Source organism: Sapajus apella, unplaced genomic scaffold, assembly GCF_009761245.1.
Source record: "Sapajus apella isolate SASKATOON/1434 unplaced genomic scaffold, GSC_monkey_1.0 scaffold24, whole genome shotgun sequence".
Taxonomy (NCBI): domain Eukaryota; kingdom Metazoa; phylum Chordata; class Mammalia; order Primates; family Cebidae; genus Sapajus; species Sapajus apella.
In genome coordinates this window covers 5,578,792-5,597,025 of record NW_022436964.1, presented here as the reverse complement: position 1 = coordinate 5,597,025, position 18,234 = coordinate 5,578,792, and the positions used below count along the sequence as shown (strand labels likewise).

At 41.2% G+C, this 18,234-nt stretch overlaps 1 protein-coding gene across 9 annotated transcripts in view; it reads left to right on the top strand.

Annotated features, from left to right (window-relative positions):
- The window catches only part of TLE4 (TLE family member 4, transcriptional corepressor), a 148,410-nt gene extending 136,736 nt beyond the window's left edge, over window positions 1–11,674 (top strand). For all 9 annotated transcript variants that reach the window (XM_032290868.1, XM_032290867.1, XM_032290864.1 and 6 more), the window contains 6 exons: window positions 3,945–4,194; window positions 5,264–5,511; window positions 6,959–7,106; window positions 7,399–7,549; window positions 7,907–7,983; window positions 9,950–11,674. In XM_032290868.1, coding sequence (XP_032146759.1) covers window positions 3,945–4,194; window positions 5,264–5,511; window positions 6,959–7,106; window positions 7,399–7,549; window positions 7,907–7,983; window positions 9,950–10,057 — 982 coding nt within the window. In that variant the 3' untranslated portion in view covers window positions 10,058–11,674. The remainder of the gene's footprint in view (window positions 1–3,944; window positions 4,195–5,263; window positions 5,512–6,958; window positions 7,107–7,398; window positions 7,550–7,906; window positions 7,984–9,949) is intronic.
- The last annotated feature ends 6,560 nt before the right edge of the window (window positions 11,675–18,234 follow it).

Here is an 18,234-nt window from a genome sequence, read left to right as displayed (position 1 = left end):
TTCTGTCATTCTGCTAACTAGATTGTTAGTCACTTGCGGGCAACACCAGGTGCATTACCTAATTTTGTATCCTGAGCATGACGTTCACATCAGAGTATAGGGATAGAAGGCACTTAACACATTAGTGAGTTAAGTTAGATAAAAAAGAATAGTCCTTTGGCCTGGGTTTCTCTGTTGACTTCCCTCATACATTCCAGGACTCTTTGTTAGTTACAGTCAAAGAGTTTACCGAAATCTGATAATAAGCTTTATAAGCTTTATTTTTTCCAGTTCTGAGTGCCTTCTATGTATACTAATAGCAAAGAGAGGGCCACATTAATGTCCTTAGTGAAAGCAGGCTGTTGAAATTCACTTGGACTCTTTGAAAGGACTCTTTCCAGGAACATAGTAGGTTCTCACAGAGTGGTTGTGTTTGAGGTAAAGACTGCCCTGTTGAAGACTTTGAAGGAAATTATGTGCCTGATTTCTTAACTATTTAAAATCTCAGTGCTCTTTAAAAACCATTTAGTGATTCTAGAGAATGAGATGACTTTTCTAATAAATTATTATTAAGAATGTATAACACCGTCTAAACTTGGAATAATCTTCCTTTCCCTTCCTTTAAGATTTAGTCTTTTTGACCTCTTAATTGCTAAATCAGTTAGCCTTTTTCTTGGTCGTCATCCCTCAGAACCTCTGCCTTTCATGAGCATTACTGCCGCATTCTCCTTATCTGAACTGAAATTTGGTCATCTCCTGAGATCATCCCTTCACTCGCAGCCCTCTAAGGGGTGACCTTTCCATTTTATTCACTGATCTCAGCACCAACGATGGGGTTAATAATGGCCATGGTTGCCACCACTTCCCCAGCCTCTCCAAGAACAGAACTTCTCTACCTGATTGTGAAAACCTTGCTCCTTTCAGGCTTGTGCCTTTGGACTGCCCACTCCGCCACCTTGTTGGGAATATTTTTCATGTATTAAAGACTTGACACATGGCCAAGAGTCTTCTACCACCCAGAGGCTGCCATAATCCTGACTGACTCTGGTATCTACGAAGACAGCCCCCCAGTATCTTCATGGTGATTTTTGGACCCCCTCATCTCTAGTGAACATCTCTCCACTTCACCTGTATTTACAGGTTCACAAGAGCTTGTCATTACCCCTGTGTCACTTCCAGATTCTAAGCATCCCATCCAGTACCACCCTCTGTGCCTCCACTCAGCCCGAGTGCTCCACGTCCTGTTTCCAACTTGCCACTGTCTCACAGGCTCAAGCCACTGCTTCTTCCCTAGATTACGACGTAGTCCCCTGACTAGCTGTGTTTCATTTTGCCCCCTACAGTCCATTCTTCACCCAGTAACCAGATCATTTGCAAACATTAACGGAGTCATGTCATTGTTCTTGCACAAGTCTCCAGTGGCTTCCTGATCTACTCAGTCATATCTGTACTCCTTACAGCCTATATGGCCCTTTTTAGTTTGGCCGTGCCTGGCCCTTCACCGTTACATCCTATATGCTCTCCACTGAATGCACTCCAGTCTCTTTGCTTAGTTCTGGTCAAGGCCTTTGCATTTGCTATTTCCTCTGCTTGGCACAATCCCCATTACTTATTTGCAAGGCCTGTGTCCTTCCTTCAGCTCTCAGCCCATATGCTCCCTCTTCAGAGAGGGCCACCAACTGCCACTCTGTGCAGCCCCACTCTCTTTTATCTGAAACTGTGTCTGTATATTTAATGGTGTTTTCCACTGTCTGAGGTTACTTATTTATCTGTTTTCCCCTCTAGGATGTAGACAAGTGTAAGGATAGGTACTTTGTCAGTATCGTTCACCTCTGATTCCCCAGCACCTGAGGGTACCTAGAACATATGAGGCATTTAGGAAATATTTGCTGAATAAATGAATAATTAGCATGCACTCTTGCTCTGGCCTTCATATTTGCCATATTCCTAATCATCATACCGTCTTCAGACAATTTGTACCCATTCTTTATATTGCAGCCCATTACCATTTTCCCTCTCCTTTTCACTCCGTCAAGTTCCGAGACTACCTTGGGACTTGCATTGTTCATCACACTGACCATCTGACATTTTGGTAGTTATTTGTGTGCATATCTCACTAATGAATGTGACCCTCAGGCTACAGTTTCAGGGGAAGAAGGTATGTGGGTTTCTTTCTTACTCCATTCTTACCATAATGCTTGGCACAGTGGGATACTGAAGAAATATGTGTTAAGTGAATGAATCTTAGTAAATTGTCATGTGACTGAACATCTCCCCCTTTCTACTTTATTATCTCTACTAACAAATTACTTCCCTGACTGCTCTGGCTGGAGATTCCTTAAATGTCCACATTCTTTGGGATTCTGTATCTAGTCTGCTTCTCATTACAGAATCTGCTCTGGGATTCTTTCTGCCCCCTTACCTTCAGCCATCACTTCTTCATGGACGATTCTAACCTGACCTATCTCCTGAATCACAGCTGCTTGGATTTCTGCCCTGAAGTTCAAGAAAACCAAATCCTTTACCTCTCTGCAGGTGTACCCTTGAGTTATGCTTCCCCGTCATCTTCACAAGGTAGTGCAGTCTACCTAGTCACCCGGGTTTTAAGCCCTAGAGTTCTCTTTCGCATCTCCCTCTCAGGTCACACATCCAGTGTATCTCCAAGTCCTGTTGATATGATGCAAGATTGGCTTCCCACCTCCTTCCACTCCAGCAAGTCTCACATACTATGTTCTACAACACTCCCTAGTCTGCAGAGACAGTAAAAGCCCACCGCTGTCTGGTGCTGTCATCTTCCACAGCCATAATGCATGCTTCATTTTTTCTTGGAACATTCAGGTAGTTGAGGCCTCTTCGATAATGGACTGAATTGTGATGAATGTGGCCAGCCTGTAAATTTTTGCATTAAGGAATGATAAACTTGTAATTCTACAACTCCCCGCAGTTTGGTCCAGCTCCCTATCCTACTCACAAGTGCTTTCCCTTGCTGTGTCTTTTGTAAACTACTTTCCATAAGCAGAGCAGATTCCCAAGCTCCGTGCTCAAATAGAATAGCATCTTTTCCAAAATGGACTGTTGCCTATCATAGTCCCCAAGATAGGCCCAGCTGCCTCCTGCCTGCCACTGGCGTCTTCTGCTTCAGAAACCTAACATGCATCACAGCAGCCTCACTTGTCCCTTCCTGACTTCGGTGCCCTAAAAATAAAAATGAGTCTGTTGTTGCTGTAACTTAAGTTTCATTTTAGAACCAAATGCTTTCACCACCCGAGCGAGGGCTTTCCCTGGAAATGAGCTAGAGATGGAACTGCTGAGAGATACTCACAGGTGGGCCTTCAGGTCTGTCAGGACGCTTTTTTAGGTTCTCATTCCATTTGGATTTACTAGGATTTGTGATTGTCAAGTCTGATCAAGGTTTTAAAATAGGGCTTTATCTCTCTCTTTTTTTTTTTTTTTTTTGGCACATCTGTCATTTCAACATCTAAGCCTAGAGGCTCTAACTCCTTAAAGCTTCATGATTTTGACCTACTCATCTCCCTTAGTAAGTCCCTTGCCTGGAATGAAGTGATCTATAGGCAAGTTCTCATCACAGGCCTCTGATTCATCCACAAGAAAAGGCAGTGCAGGTTTATAGAACATCCCTGAAAGATGGGTACTGCACTTGATGTTGGTTATCTTATTTAATTCTGTGAGGTATAGGTAGCATTCTTTTTATTTTAGGGATTAAAACTGCAGTTTAGAGATTCTAGGTAACTCCATATGTCCCACAGCAGCTTGTACAGAGTCAGCCTGAGATCTGGCCCTATAGCAGCCTAGCTGCATGATTCTGAAATTAGGTTCTTTACACTGTATGTGTAAATTCGATTTGTTTGTAAATCACGGTGGCACTGAGGGTGTTTTGTTTCTCATCTCATTACACTGAACAGCTAAGTGACTTTTACATTCCCCTCTTTGTTTTTTCCTCTTAGGGCATACTCCTTCCATGTCAGCGCAGACGGTCAGATGCAGCCTGTCCCTTTTCCCCCCGACGCCCTCATCGGACCCGGAATCCCCCGGCACGCTCGCCAGATCAACACCCTCAACCACGGGGAGGTGGTGTGTGCGGTGACCATCAGCAACCCCACAAGACACGTGTACACAGGCGGGAAGGGCTGTGTCAAGGTCTGGGACATCAGCCACCCTGGCAATAAGAGTCCTGTCTCCCAGCTCGACTGTCTGGTGAGTGAACATGGATGAACAACACTTAGACTTTCATTCAGAAAACAGAAGGGGATGATGAGAGAACTGCAGGTATGAGTAGCACCACACGGTATTGATCCCAGGTGGATAGTTGCTCTTCAGTGGACTGCAGTCTTTCACTTGGAGGTGTGTCTTTTGCTTCCTAGAGGCACGGTGATCTAGTCTTCACATGTGGCACGTGCACCACACTGATCATTAACTCTGCCTCCCATGGGAAAAGGCAAACCACTTGTTTTCCTCTCTGATGGTTAAGCAGACTAAGCGTCTATACAGTGATATGAGCATGCACCTAAATATCATCCTCTGTCACATGTAAAGAGTAACCTACTACCTCATGTGGCAAATACTAGATAGTCCCTCAGCTGCTCCACTGGCCTTCACCCTTGAGTTACTTAGGAAACGTCGGTTTAGTAGAATTTTTGCTATAGCATGAGGCTTAATCAATTGAACATAATATAAGATTCCCATAACTTCATGAGTTGGGAGGAACCTTTTTTTTCTGTTACTTAATACTCCTTGATCAAGTCATGCCTCTGGTCCAGCTTCATCAAATGCATGATGCCCTTCAGTCATGTAATTCAGGGCCAGGCAAAAGGAACACACTGCCAGGGATCTACCCCTAAAACTTTCTTGGCATCAGTAGCAGGACCTTTCAACAGCAAAACTGAGCCTAAGTCTACCAAGGTTCCAAGTTTGCATACCCCAAGACTGTGAGAGCTCCTGCATTAGTGTATGTGTGTATCTGTATATCTGTATTGCAAATGATAGAAGCAGTTGGTTAATTTGGTGGTGGAGGGAGTGGGTCTAGAGCTTTGCATTTTGATGCTAATTAAGATTAAATATCTCAGCACTAAATTTTGTAGATCAAGTTTAAGTACTTCCCTAATTTCATGTAATTTTCTAGCATTAATATACTTTATCATTGTCATAAGTATAAATGGCTCATTAAACCAGGAGGGAACACAATACTTTTATGGATTTCTGCTCTCGTGTTAATGCTGTTTTCCTTTCCTCATGAGTAATCTCTTGATGGTTTTTGTCTCTACAGAACAGGGATAACTACATCCGTTCCTGCAGATTGCTCCCTGATGGTCGCACCCTAATTGTTGGAGGGGAAGCCAGTACTTTGTCCATTTGGGACCTGGCAGCTCCGACCCCACGCATCAAAGCGGAGCTGACGTCCTCGGCCCCCGCCTGCTACGCCCTGGCCATCAGCCCGGATTCCAAGGTCTGCTTCTCATGCTGCAGCGACGGCAACATTGCTGTGTGGGATCTGCACAACCAGACCTTGGTGAGGTAGGTTAGCAGGATCCGTTCGTTACCAGGCTGTGAGGAGGAGCCGATTGTGCCAATGTGCTGTGTATGTAGGTATGGGGGTGTGTGTGTGTGAGAGAGAGAGAAGAGATGAGATACAGTTATCTTACTAAAAATTGTTCAGAATAGGTCCATTTTAAGATATTAAAACAAATTATCACTGTAAAAATCTTGTTTTCTGTACTACTTGAACTTCATAAAATGAGGTTTTTTTTGTTTGAAATTATACTAAAGCGTCACCAATTTGTTATAACAAAATAAGGTCAGTTTGACATAATTAATGTACATTAGGTTTCCATGACCTCATGAGCTCATTAGATGCCTGTAATTTGACATCTGTGCTTGCTAACAAATCAGTGTTGTTGATAGAGCCTCATTGAGAAGATTCACAGTGTATGGTACTGTCTTGAGTGCCATACACATCCAACAGGTTCATTCCTTCAGCAGCTATTTAGCAACTCCCATGGGCATATGCACTGTATTGGGTGCAACTCACTCTGAAATGGTCTAGATGATCTGTTGTCCCACCTTTGAGGTTGGGTAGACGTAACTTTACAAATGAGATGGAAGGGATTTGGCGTTAGTAGATGTGAAAAGCTCTGAAACGAGTCTCTAGATTTCAATACCTAAGATATTAGCAAGGAAGCAGAATGATGAGCTAAAGGGTATGAAAAGGTTGTAATCAGGCATAACTACAAGTCAGGTGTGTAAAAGAAGAGGGCTTTACTATCTGTTATTTCAAAGGACTGAAACCTATAGATTCCAAAACAAAGTAAATCATCACTTTCGTTGCTTATCAGGCAGGCTCTTATGAGAAGCAGCTTCTAACCCTTTTTTCTCCCAGTGACCTTGGTACGTTTTGCAATGAGTGACTCCGGGGCCAGTCGTTCACACTGAGCGTCTTGCCAGGTGCCTGACTTGAGAGCCTGGCTTTCAGTCTTGCACAGCTGCCCACAGGCACATTGCTGCTCACTGGCAGGACTAGTTCTGTGGCTCCCTGTGCCATCTCCAGTCCTTTCTAAAATGGAAAATTAAATTGTCTCTTTCCTTCATATCATAGTGATAGAGTAGGTCTCAGAATATATCTTTGATTAGTTCATAGATGTGTAGGCATGTTTTCTTTTGTAAATTTCAGTTAGAGATTTTTTTTTCCATTAGTAATATCAATCATGTTTTCATATAAAAGTAATTTGACAAATTCCTAAGTATTCAAAACCGAGCAGAAAGTACAGGAGATTTGGCATTTTAGTTAAACTTTCATCTCTTTGTATATGTTTTGTTATTACTTTGAATAATTAGAAACCGTAATAAACCAAAATGAAATCTATAAATAAGGCCTGCATTGAAATTAAATCACCAAGGAATTCTAAATTGAATTGAACTAAAAGCTAACTTTTCAAGCCCTTTCCCTCCATTTTGACATTTTCAGGCAATTCCAGGGACACACAGACGGAGCCAGCTGTATTGACATTTCTAATGATGGCACCAAGCTCTGGACGGGCGGTTTGGACAACACAGTCAGGTCCTGGGACCTGCGCGAGGGGCGGCAGCTGCAGCAGCACGACTTCACCTCCCAGGTATAATCTGTGGCTGAGGCATTTTAAAGGTATGGTTTTATGGAACATATTACCTACTGAAAGAAGAGGCAGTTCACTTAGCATGTGATGATGTCACTTTTGACTCTGGATTAATCACTTTGGGGACTCATTACTTTGAAATTACCCATTTGACTTTGGTTTGACTGTACAACTCAAATTATCTTGATTCTCTTCATAATTTAAGTAGTATCTGCAGAAGAGATAGTACCTCCCAGATAAGAAAAAGCATGTCCACTGTGGCCACTGTCACCATCACCTGTTTTAATTCTAGATCTTTTCTCTGGGCTACTGCCCAACTGGAGAGTGGCTGGCAGTGGGGATGGAGAACAGCAATGTGGAAGTTTTGCATGTCACCAAGCCAGACAAATACCAACTACATCTTCACGAGAGCTGTGTGCTGTCGCTCAAGTTTGCCCACTGTGGTAAGCAAGCACCTTTTGTCCATTCAACAAGAATTGCTTCTTCCCCCTTCCTGTGTTTTTATTTCCCGGTTGGACCTTTGAGTTCATTACCATGCCCCTCTTCAGAATTCTATTACTTCTTGTTACATGCCTGCTTCCCCAACATCATGTAATTTTCTGGCATTAATCCACTTTAACCTTAAGGATTAATGACTCTCATTAAATCCAAAAAGACAGGCTTTATTTTTGATGTGAAAGAAAGTTATTTTTTTACAAATGGGTGAGTTTTCTGTGAATAGTTTGATGTTCTGTAAAGCAGATCTTGGTGTCTGACAAAGTAACACAAACATTGCCTTTTTCAAAACCCTTTACCTGTAGGCAAATGGTTTGTAAGCACTGGAAAGGACAACCTTCTGAATGCCTGGAGAACACCTTATGGGGCCAGTATATTCCAGGTAACGTGGAACTTGTTAACTACCACGTACGTTTGTTTACTCAAACTCTGCACATTCTCTCAGATTAATAATGTGCAGAAGTATCCTGGGAGGGCAGAGCTAGTATTATTCACATTGTACAGAGAAGGAAACTGTGTCCAAGGGGACGTTGTCACAGCACAAGCCATGGAGCTGGGTATAGTCCCCCGTGTTCTGAGCTCAGAGCCAGCACTGTGCCCGATTCACTGCCCAGTTTCTTCATCATCAATCTCTTTTTGGAGTAGAGGTTTTATGTGTTCTGAGAATTTTGTGAATGTATGGCTTTTTTAATTTTTAATTTTAAAGTCAAACATTTTGCTTAAATATACTCTTGTTAAGTAGTATTAGTTTTTTTATCTTTTCCAAAGAGGAGTGTTATGAAACAGTTTGATAAAAGATAAGTTTTATAAACTTTTATTCTTCCTGTTGACCCAGTGGAACTTTGTATAGCTTGTGAAATTATTTTTAGAAGGACCAAATTGTAGACATAGTACTCACACATGCACATGTGCACACACACTCTCTCCTCCTCTCCTACTGGTATGTGAGAATTTCATAGGCAAGTTAAAAGACTTGCCTTTATTAACCTTGTGTATTTAGGATGCTATTTTCTAGTATTCTTTTTTAGAAGTAATATAATAGACTTGCAGTTTTCTTGACCAAGTGATATTAAGTCATCATAAAGTAGATTAATTCCATCAAATCCAAAATAGCATGCAAGATAATCAGTAGGACAAAAAAAGCCCATTGCTACAGTCAAGAAGCTTATACTTTAATACAGCATTTTTCATATCATGGATTACCAACTGTTAGATAGTGTCAACTGCACTTTAAAAAAATTTTTTTTTTTAATTAGAGTACATCTTTTATAGTAGGCATTATTACTGTGTCTTTAAGTAAAGTATTCAGACTCCTGGTTAAAATCTTGTGTTGTTTTCATTTTAAATGAGCACAATTTAGTTAAGAGTTAACATTGAGTCCTTCATACTATAGTTGAATATGGTATACAAAACTCTATGGTACGTTTTTTTTTGTAACTGTTGAACCTCTCCCCTCTTGCAAATTTGTGTTACATTTTTACAGTGGGAACATTAGGTTTTTTACTAGGAATATTTTTACATTCTTTGTTTTTTTTTTAATGTAGTGTTTTCAGTGCCTTTTCGCATATCTGATCTCACTGAACTCTGCTGCATACCTCTGCGGTGGTAGACAGGTAAAATGTCTACCTGTTTTGCTGTTTTAAGGAAGCTGAAATGCCGACCGGTTAAGTGAACTGCACAGTGTTCCACAGCTCAACCTAATGCCAAGCCAAGTGTTTAAAGTTGAGGGTTTTTCGTGTCAGTAACATCCCCCACTCTTAACTGTAGAATAGGATTTGAAATAAGGTCTTGCTTTGCCTGCAGAGGTGCTCATACCATTGATTTGCCTGCTTCTGACTGACCCGGTGAGGTGTTAGCAAGGGTGGATCCAATCCAGCTCTGCCATTTTGAGAAAGTGCCACATGGTGGCTCATGCCTGTAATCTCAGGCATAATTTGGGAGGCCAAGGCAGGAGAATCGCTTGAGCCCAGGAGCTCAAGACCAGCCTGGGCAACTAAGTGAGACCCTGTCTCTACAAAAAAAGTTAAAAAAATTAGGTGTGATGGGACACACCAATGTTGTAGTCCCAGCAACTTAGGAGGCTAAGGTGGGAGGATCGCTTGAGCTCAGAAGGTTGAGGCTGCATCCAGTGAGCCATGATCTCACCACTGCATTCTGGCCTGGGCGACTGAGGGAGACCCTATCTCATTTTTAAAAAAACAGCAGCTCTGTCCGTGACCACCTTTCCTTGACTGGGGCTCCTGTTTGGTCAAGGAGCACATTAAACATTTGCATTTGTTCCAAGTCCTCCATACTTATGGGGTTTTCTTTCAGTATTTAACATTTCTGATTATATGTTTCTTTCCTAGTCCAAAGAATCCTCATCGGTGCTTAGCTGTGACATCTCTGTGGATGACAAATACATTGTCACTGGCTCTGGGGATAAGAAGGCCACGGTTTATGAAGTTATTTATTAAGGACAAATCTTCATGCAGACTGGACTCCTCCTCCTTGTAGCACTTTGCTCTGTCATCCTTTTTGTTCGCCCCCATCCCCGCATCTAAAACCAAGGATTTCAGATACTCATTGCAGTTGTGGAGTTTAATCCCCTTTCTTAACCTCACTTCCCACTTGCTATTGAATTGTGAATAGTCATTGAAAACCTGTGATACCAAATCTTCAGCTATCTACTTGGAAGAACATGGAATAAGCATACTTAACAGTGAACAGAATCTTTAATTATGTATTATATCTGTAATATATTTATTTTGTTTAAAGAAGGCTTTCTAACAATGACTGACTAAATAAAGCTGTCTGCTCCTGCATTGATAATGAAGGTGCGTTGTATTTGATACCCCTCCCCCCCTTTTTTTGGCAAAGAGGGGGAAAGGAAGGTTTAAAATAATTGATTTAAAATGTCACTAAGTGTAGACTAATGACTGTATAGAGATGTGAAATGTATAATTACACATGGAAGCAATATGTTGCTGTGTTGTTATTAGGTTTTTTGTTTTTGTTTTCTACATCTTTTAAAGACCTTTGGAAATTTGGCTGAACAATTAGAACACAACAGGCCAACTCATACTCATTTGGGTCTATTTAGACAACGTTAACCAATATATCTATAGCTTTAGATTATATTCGATCAAAGTTATTGGACTCTTTTTTTGACTTGTTGACAAGTATCTTTATAATATGTTTTTAGTTCCCTTTTTTATTGTATTATAGACAGATGAACAAATTAAATTTGGCCTCAAAGAGAGAACTTAATCCCTTCTGGATAGTTTTGCCACGTTTCTTTGCAAAAGGAGATATATATATATGTATATATATATACATATATATATATATCTTTAGTCAGTTTTGTTATGAGAAATTATGGGTTATTTTGTGGCATGCTCTTTGGGAGCTGCACAGTTATGGGGAGGACTCCCACTGCTGTGCAAGTCAAGTCTTTTACAAAACAAGGACAGCAGAGGAGGGTTTGCAGAGACCTCCCTCTGAAAAACACAAAGAACGGACTCTCTCCTGAGATGAGGACTTGCTTTCTTTACCTCCGGTTCTTTCCATGTCTTAGTTGGATGTCCCTGAAATGGACACAGGCTGTGCCATTGTGCCGGAAACATTGTGTTATCTTTTATGTTGTTGTTGTTGCTGTTAAACTATAATATGTGACTTCTTTTTTTATTATTATTTTTTGTTTGAATGCTTTAAAAATCTTTTAAGTCTGTGGATCTGCTGATGTACAGTGCCTTTGCTGCTATGGATCAAAATCAAAAGAACCGTGTAGATATACTTTATTGTATAAGTAGAAAATTACTTAATTTCATACTAGAAATGGATGGATGCTGCAAGTTGAAATGGACTGTCCATTGACGTTCCTAATGTGGTAGCAGAAAAAAAATGGTGTCTTAAGTGCTTAGTGTTTGATGTCATTAACAGTTTCGTAAAACTCTACAGTGTAGAAAGATTTTGATACTAAACTGTGCATTGTACATAGTTCTAATGCATTGTATTGACCACCAGTACTTCTATAATGGTAGATTGTTTGTGCATTCAGACTTTTAAGCATTAAACATAAATAACTTCTAGTATGCTTATTTTTCTAATTCTTTGTCTTGATGACAGTTTATTTTTTATCTTTGGCTGTGCCACTCCTATATATTAAAAATGCCTAGTTTTTTTCAAGGGAGACTGTTGTTAAAGTAATGTGGGTTTTTTTCATTGTTGCTATTTTTGTTTTGTTTTTTTCTTGAGAGGAGCTAGAAAGGATAGGTGCTGGAAGTTAACAGTGACCAGTTGGTGCCAATTGAGTACTTCTCTGATTTGTAAAAATACTGCCTGTCAAAAGGCTATCATGTCCCTCAAACCCTTGACGCTTTAGAGCTATGCTGTTCAATATGGTTACCCTAGCCATTTGTGGCTCTTTTAACTTCATTAAAATTAAAACTAGAAATCCAATTTACGACACAAACTAAATTTCAAGTGTCAAGTAGCCACATGTGGCTCATGGCTATACCATATTGGAATGCACACATCAACACCACCTTTAAGTTAGCCCGTATAGACCATTGCCAGCCATTTGGGTTTGGGAAGCATTTCCAGCATAACACGCTGATGTCTTTACACCAGGCTTCTTGAGCTGCTACTGGTTGGGTATATGAAGATTCAGTATAAGGAGGAGTTTAAGAATTCTAAAGTCCTGGGACTTAAAAAATCCTATATTCTAAGGTTCTATTAAGTAGGAAGGTTATAAGCCCCACAGTAGTCTGGAGGGGTCATCTGTAAATGATACTGACTCTTCAGCTACTGAGTTAAGTACAGATCAGTATTCATCAATTAGACTGGAAGCCACACTTCCAGTGTGATACTATGTGTGTTGTTAACATCAAACAATGACACAGAAGTCAGTCAAGGCTGGCTGAAAATTTAAAAACAGTAGAAAATCGGAGTAAGTGATCATCTTCAAAGGTGTGTCCCTAGGTAAGATGGTGAAGTTTATGTTGGACTGGGAAGGAATAATATTCAATATCTGCTATGTACAGGCACTGTACTGGCTTATGTTACATTCGTATAATGTATATATAATATGTACATTCAATATTAGCCACCTACACATTATCTCAGGTTTTTTACAGCTTGTGTGCCTGTATGGTCCAAAGATTAGAAAGCCTAAGGGAAAAGCGAGTCCGAGGAAGGTACTAATGCATCGAGCATGCCTGTACACACTGGAAGACTGGTGGCATCTGGAGAAAGAGGGAGGTAGTTACCCAGGTAAGGCACAGAGCAGAGCTGGCCATGTGGACTGACAGTGGACCACACATTGTCCTAGTAACAATCTGAGCTATGGGTGGCCTTGGAGAGAAGCTGGCGATCCTTCATAGAGTGGCAATCCCAGGGTGTGGACAGCAGCATCACCTGGCCTTCACCGAGAGCTTGGATTCCCCTCCTCACATGGAACACTGCATCCCCTTCCCCACAGCAGGGATTCTGTCAACTTTCTCCTCTAGTGCCCAGCTTAGTACCAGATATATATAGTAGTAATGTTTGCTGAATTGGGCAGATGAGGAGGGTAGTGAGCATGAAATGTAAGTTCTTCCTAAACTATTCCTCCACTAATTCATGTGTATCCTTATTAAAAATGTTTAAAAGATGAGAGAGTTTTGGAGTAAGATAACTTTGGCACAAAAAGTGTGACATACGGACAGTGTGTTTACACCTCTAGAAGGAGGAAGTGCCTGCCTCAAGGGGTTGGAATTCCTATTGGGTATCTGATGGGTCAAGTCTGTGATGCCTTTAGTTATCTTTAGAGAAATCCAAAACATTGCTGTTGGATGGAATAAGAAACTGAGACGAATGCATAGATTTAACTTTTTGAAATAAGTGGGCATCTATTTCCTCTCATTGCTAACCTATTATCAGATTAGATGTTTATGCCTATATGTAAATCTCAGGCCTGGCTTGATGTGCACAGAGTCTTGATGTTCTTGATGTCGTAATTATAATGTTTTTTGCTTAAACTTGGTTCTTAGGTTTACCTTAGTTTTTGCTTCAAATGTGGTCTTGCAGAATCTGAAGAACAACAAAGATAGAAATCACCCTGCACCAGGGAAAGCCTATTCTCAATGAGAGAAGAGAGCAGAACTCTAAAGACACTCCAGGGAAACCCAGAGTAAAGAAGCCACCATGACCTTCCTAAGACTGGCGAATCAAATGGAGAGTGACAGATTCTAAGACCTTAGAGTATTTATGGATACACACCACACTTTGGGCCACTTTTCAGCAATATGGCTTCATAGACTGAGCTGCACGTGATCCAGCCTTGTCCTAAACAGTGTATGTTGGAACCTTAGCTGCAGCCTCAGAATACCTGCAGGTGGTTGGAATTACACAGCCTTGGGATATCCAGAAACTTGGTTTCAAACCATCACACACAGCCATGAAATTCTGGGTTCCTGCAGCCAAAAGCAGGGGAAATTGATGTTCTTCAGCCAGAGGTAGCATTCTGGATAGAGGTGCTGTGCGCATGCTAGCCTCGTGAACATACCCTCAACTGTCACCTCATCCACTTCTGGACATGTCTCAATCTGGACAGTTTTGCAGTTGTGCTGTCCTAGAAGCAAAATGTCCAAGTTAAGGTATTTTTCAATTGATATTTTTGAGTTTCATGGAAATTTGTTCTGAGATTTTGTGACTAGCATTGAGTAAGCAGTTATGAAATTATGAAGATGTCAGTACCAAAAAAAATTTTCTTTCTTTGGTATTCTTCAATGCTCATATTCTATCCAAAGTTACCTAGCTGTGCAACTTGCAGAGAGGCATTCAACAAGCTCTAGAGTCCTGCGCCCAACAGTTTCTCACTGGGGCAGCAGCTTGTAACCACTCCCGTTCTTTTGAGCTAACTGCATTTATTTGTCTTTTGGTTCAAACTTCATTCAGAACTAACAATGGAAATTGCTTATTTTTGATGACCCGAGCACATTAGAAAACTTCTCATTTATTAGAGCATTTTAAGAGCAATGCTATCATAAGGTAGAACTCTTACCTTATAAGCTATTTCCATTTTAGTTGAGTTTGAATATCTGGCAGCCGGTGACATAATCTTGTGGGTCCCATATAGGAATTCACAGGAGAGGCTTTAGTTTACCAGTCTTCAGGGAAAGAAAATTCTCAGCTAAGACTTCAGGTATTTGGCCTGCAGAGAGTTCGCCACAGGGTTGCCTTTAGTCCAGAGGAAAATGATGAGCACAAGTGTTTTCATGAAAGTTGTCCCATTTGATCTCACTGCAGGCCTTGCCAGGGCGGACACTAGAATCCTGAATTTACACACAAGAGCACCAAAGATCAGAGGAGAAATGTGTTTACCCAAATCCGTATCTCCTGGGGGTACAAGCTTAAGGCTTCTGACTTGTGGTCCAGAATTCTAGACTATGTTCAGCATGGCAGGTTGGAACAGAAATGGAAATGAAGGGTTCAAGACAATTCCACTTCATTGCTCTCTGTTCTTCAGTTTCACACAAATTAACTGGCTTCTGGTTTCAACATCACAGAACCTCTTGAAACTCCTGAAATCAATCACAAATTGTGTTCTTCGTTCCTGTGCTGTGTGCCCCCACTGTGGACTGAATGTGGTACGTACAATGCAGATACCCACTCACGTGTGAGTAGATGTCCCCTGTGTGTGACCCTTGGCATCTGACTGCCTTAGGCAGGGAGCCTATTAACTTCACTCTGTGGGGTGATGAGAACATTGGGAAGGTTATTTTGGAAGAAGATTTAAACTCTCATAAATGTCACATTTTATTTGACTTGGGTCTAGCAAAATAAACACATGAAGGTACTTGTGAGTTTTGAGAATTTAGGCAGCAAAATTCTGGGACTCTGTTTAGGTAGGATCTAACGAAACTCAGGTCCTAGTGTTTCTGGATGGCCCTGTATTTCTCCCTAGATCTAAGGAGTAGTTGGCCATTGCCCAGTCTTTACTAGACACCTCCATTGCCTTTTCTAAGAGGAATTGCCATACTTGGTACCCTGGATCTATCTTATGTGGCAGAAAGTATGAGTTGAGCTAGGGAAATTTTTATTCCCAGGACGCTAGGAAGTTGCGAGAGAATGAGTGAGTGGTGGAAACTGAGTCAATGGTGAAATGCAGGCATTGTGATCATGAGGGCTCCAAGAAGGAAGACTCAGACTGAGCTTGTGCCCTTCCTCCTCGAAGGGTCAGCAGTACAGGGGCTGGGAGACATACTAGCAGGATGCACCACAAGGAAGCAGTGAGCCTTCCCATTACTTGAAGAACTTCAGTTGGACACCCTGCCCTAGAAGAATTGAGTTTAAACAAATACCTCTTCACTTAAACACCTGTTTTGGTTAACTTTGGGCAATGTACCAAATGCAGGGAAGCCTGTTACCAAGAATAACACATCCCTCTCAGAAGTCAGTCCTTCCCAGATAAGTGAAAACAAGGCTTCGTTTCTGGAGTATTTGAAGAAGTCAACTGAAACCTTATTCTTATATCTCCGCCAGAGATTCATAGCCCCTTTCATGTTTCCTGTGAGTAGGCAATCAGTGTTAATGATATGTGATTTCAGGTTTTATGGCTGAGTCAGGAAATTCAAAGTTATGGTTTCCACGCTGAAGGTAATCCCACCACCACCTGTGCAGCTTTAGGCATCCAGGTTTTAGTGTAGGCAAGAACAGCCCCCTGGGCACAAGAAGGTTGTAAAGGTTACTTTGAGACCAAAGGCCTTGATTTGCAGACACTTGTTCCTGAGTGATGATGGTCTTTAAAACAAAGCATTAAGTGCCCCTAATGAGAAGGTTAGTGGTGACTCAAGCTGACTAAAAGTGAAAGGATTTAACTGCAATCCCGGAGGGGTAGACTTACACATTTTTGAGTCACCTTTGCTTTTACCTCGAGAGGCTCCGGGTGAGGTGACTGGCTTGGGCTTTGCAGACATCCTGCTTTGTATGCGGCATAGACTTTGAGCAGGAGTCTTAGCAACAAGACTTCCAGCTCTGCTTTTCCAACTTCAGCACACAGCATTTGCACAGTGTGTGTGTGTGTCTGAATGTGCACTTTTCTTGCCAAAGATTTGCTTGTGCACAAATTACAGAGCACAGCGTTGTGGTGTCTTTTTCATATTTCATACCATTAGGTTTCCAGAACTCATTAAATTTATAATCTGACCACGGACCTGCAGGAGAGAATAAGATAAGGCAACCTGGCGTTGTCCAAGCTTGCAAAGTTTCGTCATTTAAATTTTTTAAAATGTACTTATTTTCGTGGTGAGGGTTTGTCGCATCATAATTTACCTCCATCATCCGACATTTTCAGGAAGTGAAAAATTCCATGTTATTTAATTTTTTAGATAACTGACATTTGCTCCTTGAAAACTGAAACAAACTTTTTGACTAAAAAATGCTCAAACGTATTGAACTCTCTTCTACTTTTAATCCCCTTCAAAAGGTGCCATAAACTTTCCTGATGGTAGAAAGTCAAGGAAACAATTTTTTGGTTGTGCTCTGTAACAGTTGTGCTTTCATTAGTATTTTCATTATTAATAAAACAAATGGATTCATCACTTTCCACATGCCAGATGCAATGCTAAATGCTTTATTCACATAATCTTATTTTTGCCCTCACAACTACCCTGTGAAATAAAGGTGTGGGTTCTCGAAACTCAATTGAAATATTTGAGCCCATATGTATTTAGGAAGGCAGATTGTTTTTATTGTTGATTTTTTTAAGACAGAGTCTCGCTCTGTCACTCAGGCTGGAGTGCAGTGGCAAATTTCAGCTCACTGCAACCTACACCTCCCAGACTCAAGGGATTCTCTTTCCTCAGCCTCCCAAGTAGCTGGGATTACAGGCGCCTGCCACCATGCCCAGCTATTTTTTTCTATTTTTAGTAGAGACAGGGCTTCACTGTGTTGACCAGACTGGTCTCAAACTCCTGGCCCCAAGTGATCACCCACCTTGGCCTCCGAAAGTCTGGGATTACAGGCCTGAGCCACCTCGCTCAGCCAAGGAATGCAGACTGTGTGTGCACTAAATATGTCCCATTTAGCAGCGCCCCATAATGAAGCACATTAGTATTTCTGGGGCAAAGCATCTGAATGTTCATGTTCAGTGGAGTAAGTAATGGCCACAAACATCTACAGCTCCGTTTAGGTTGGTTTTGTCCCCAGATGCATCATGAAAAAACTTCTTGATTTCTCTGAATTTTTTATTTTGGAATTGAAAGGGTTAGTGGACTGATGTGTTTGAACTCATTTTGCAGATGAGGAATCAGATTCACAGAGGTTAAGTGACTTGATCAAAGGGCAATAACAGAAGCTTGCTCTGATGCCAGAGCTGGTGTCTCAGCTTCTGCCCACTGTCGGCACGTGTTCTTGTCCTCAGGGACTGGGACGACGCTATCTAGAATGTTCTTTTGGTTCCCTGTTTTCTATTGTCTCACTCCCACATAGTACTTCATATGTTCTCTGCATCTCTTCTAATCAGTCACTAAAAATTACTTTTTCACTATGCACAAGAAAATAATCCATACTTCTTTTTTTTTTTTTTTTTTTTGAAAAAAGTTTTTTTCTGTTTCCCGGCACCCGGCTGTAGTGCAGTGGCGCGATCTTGGCTCACTGCAACCTCTGCCTC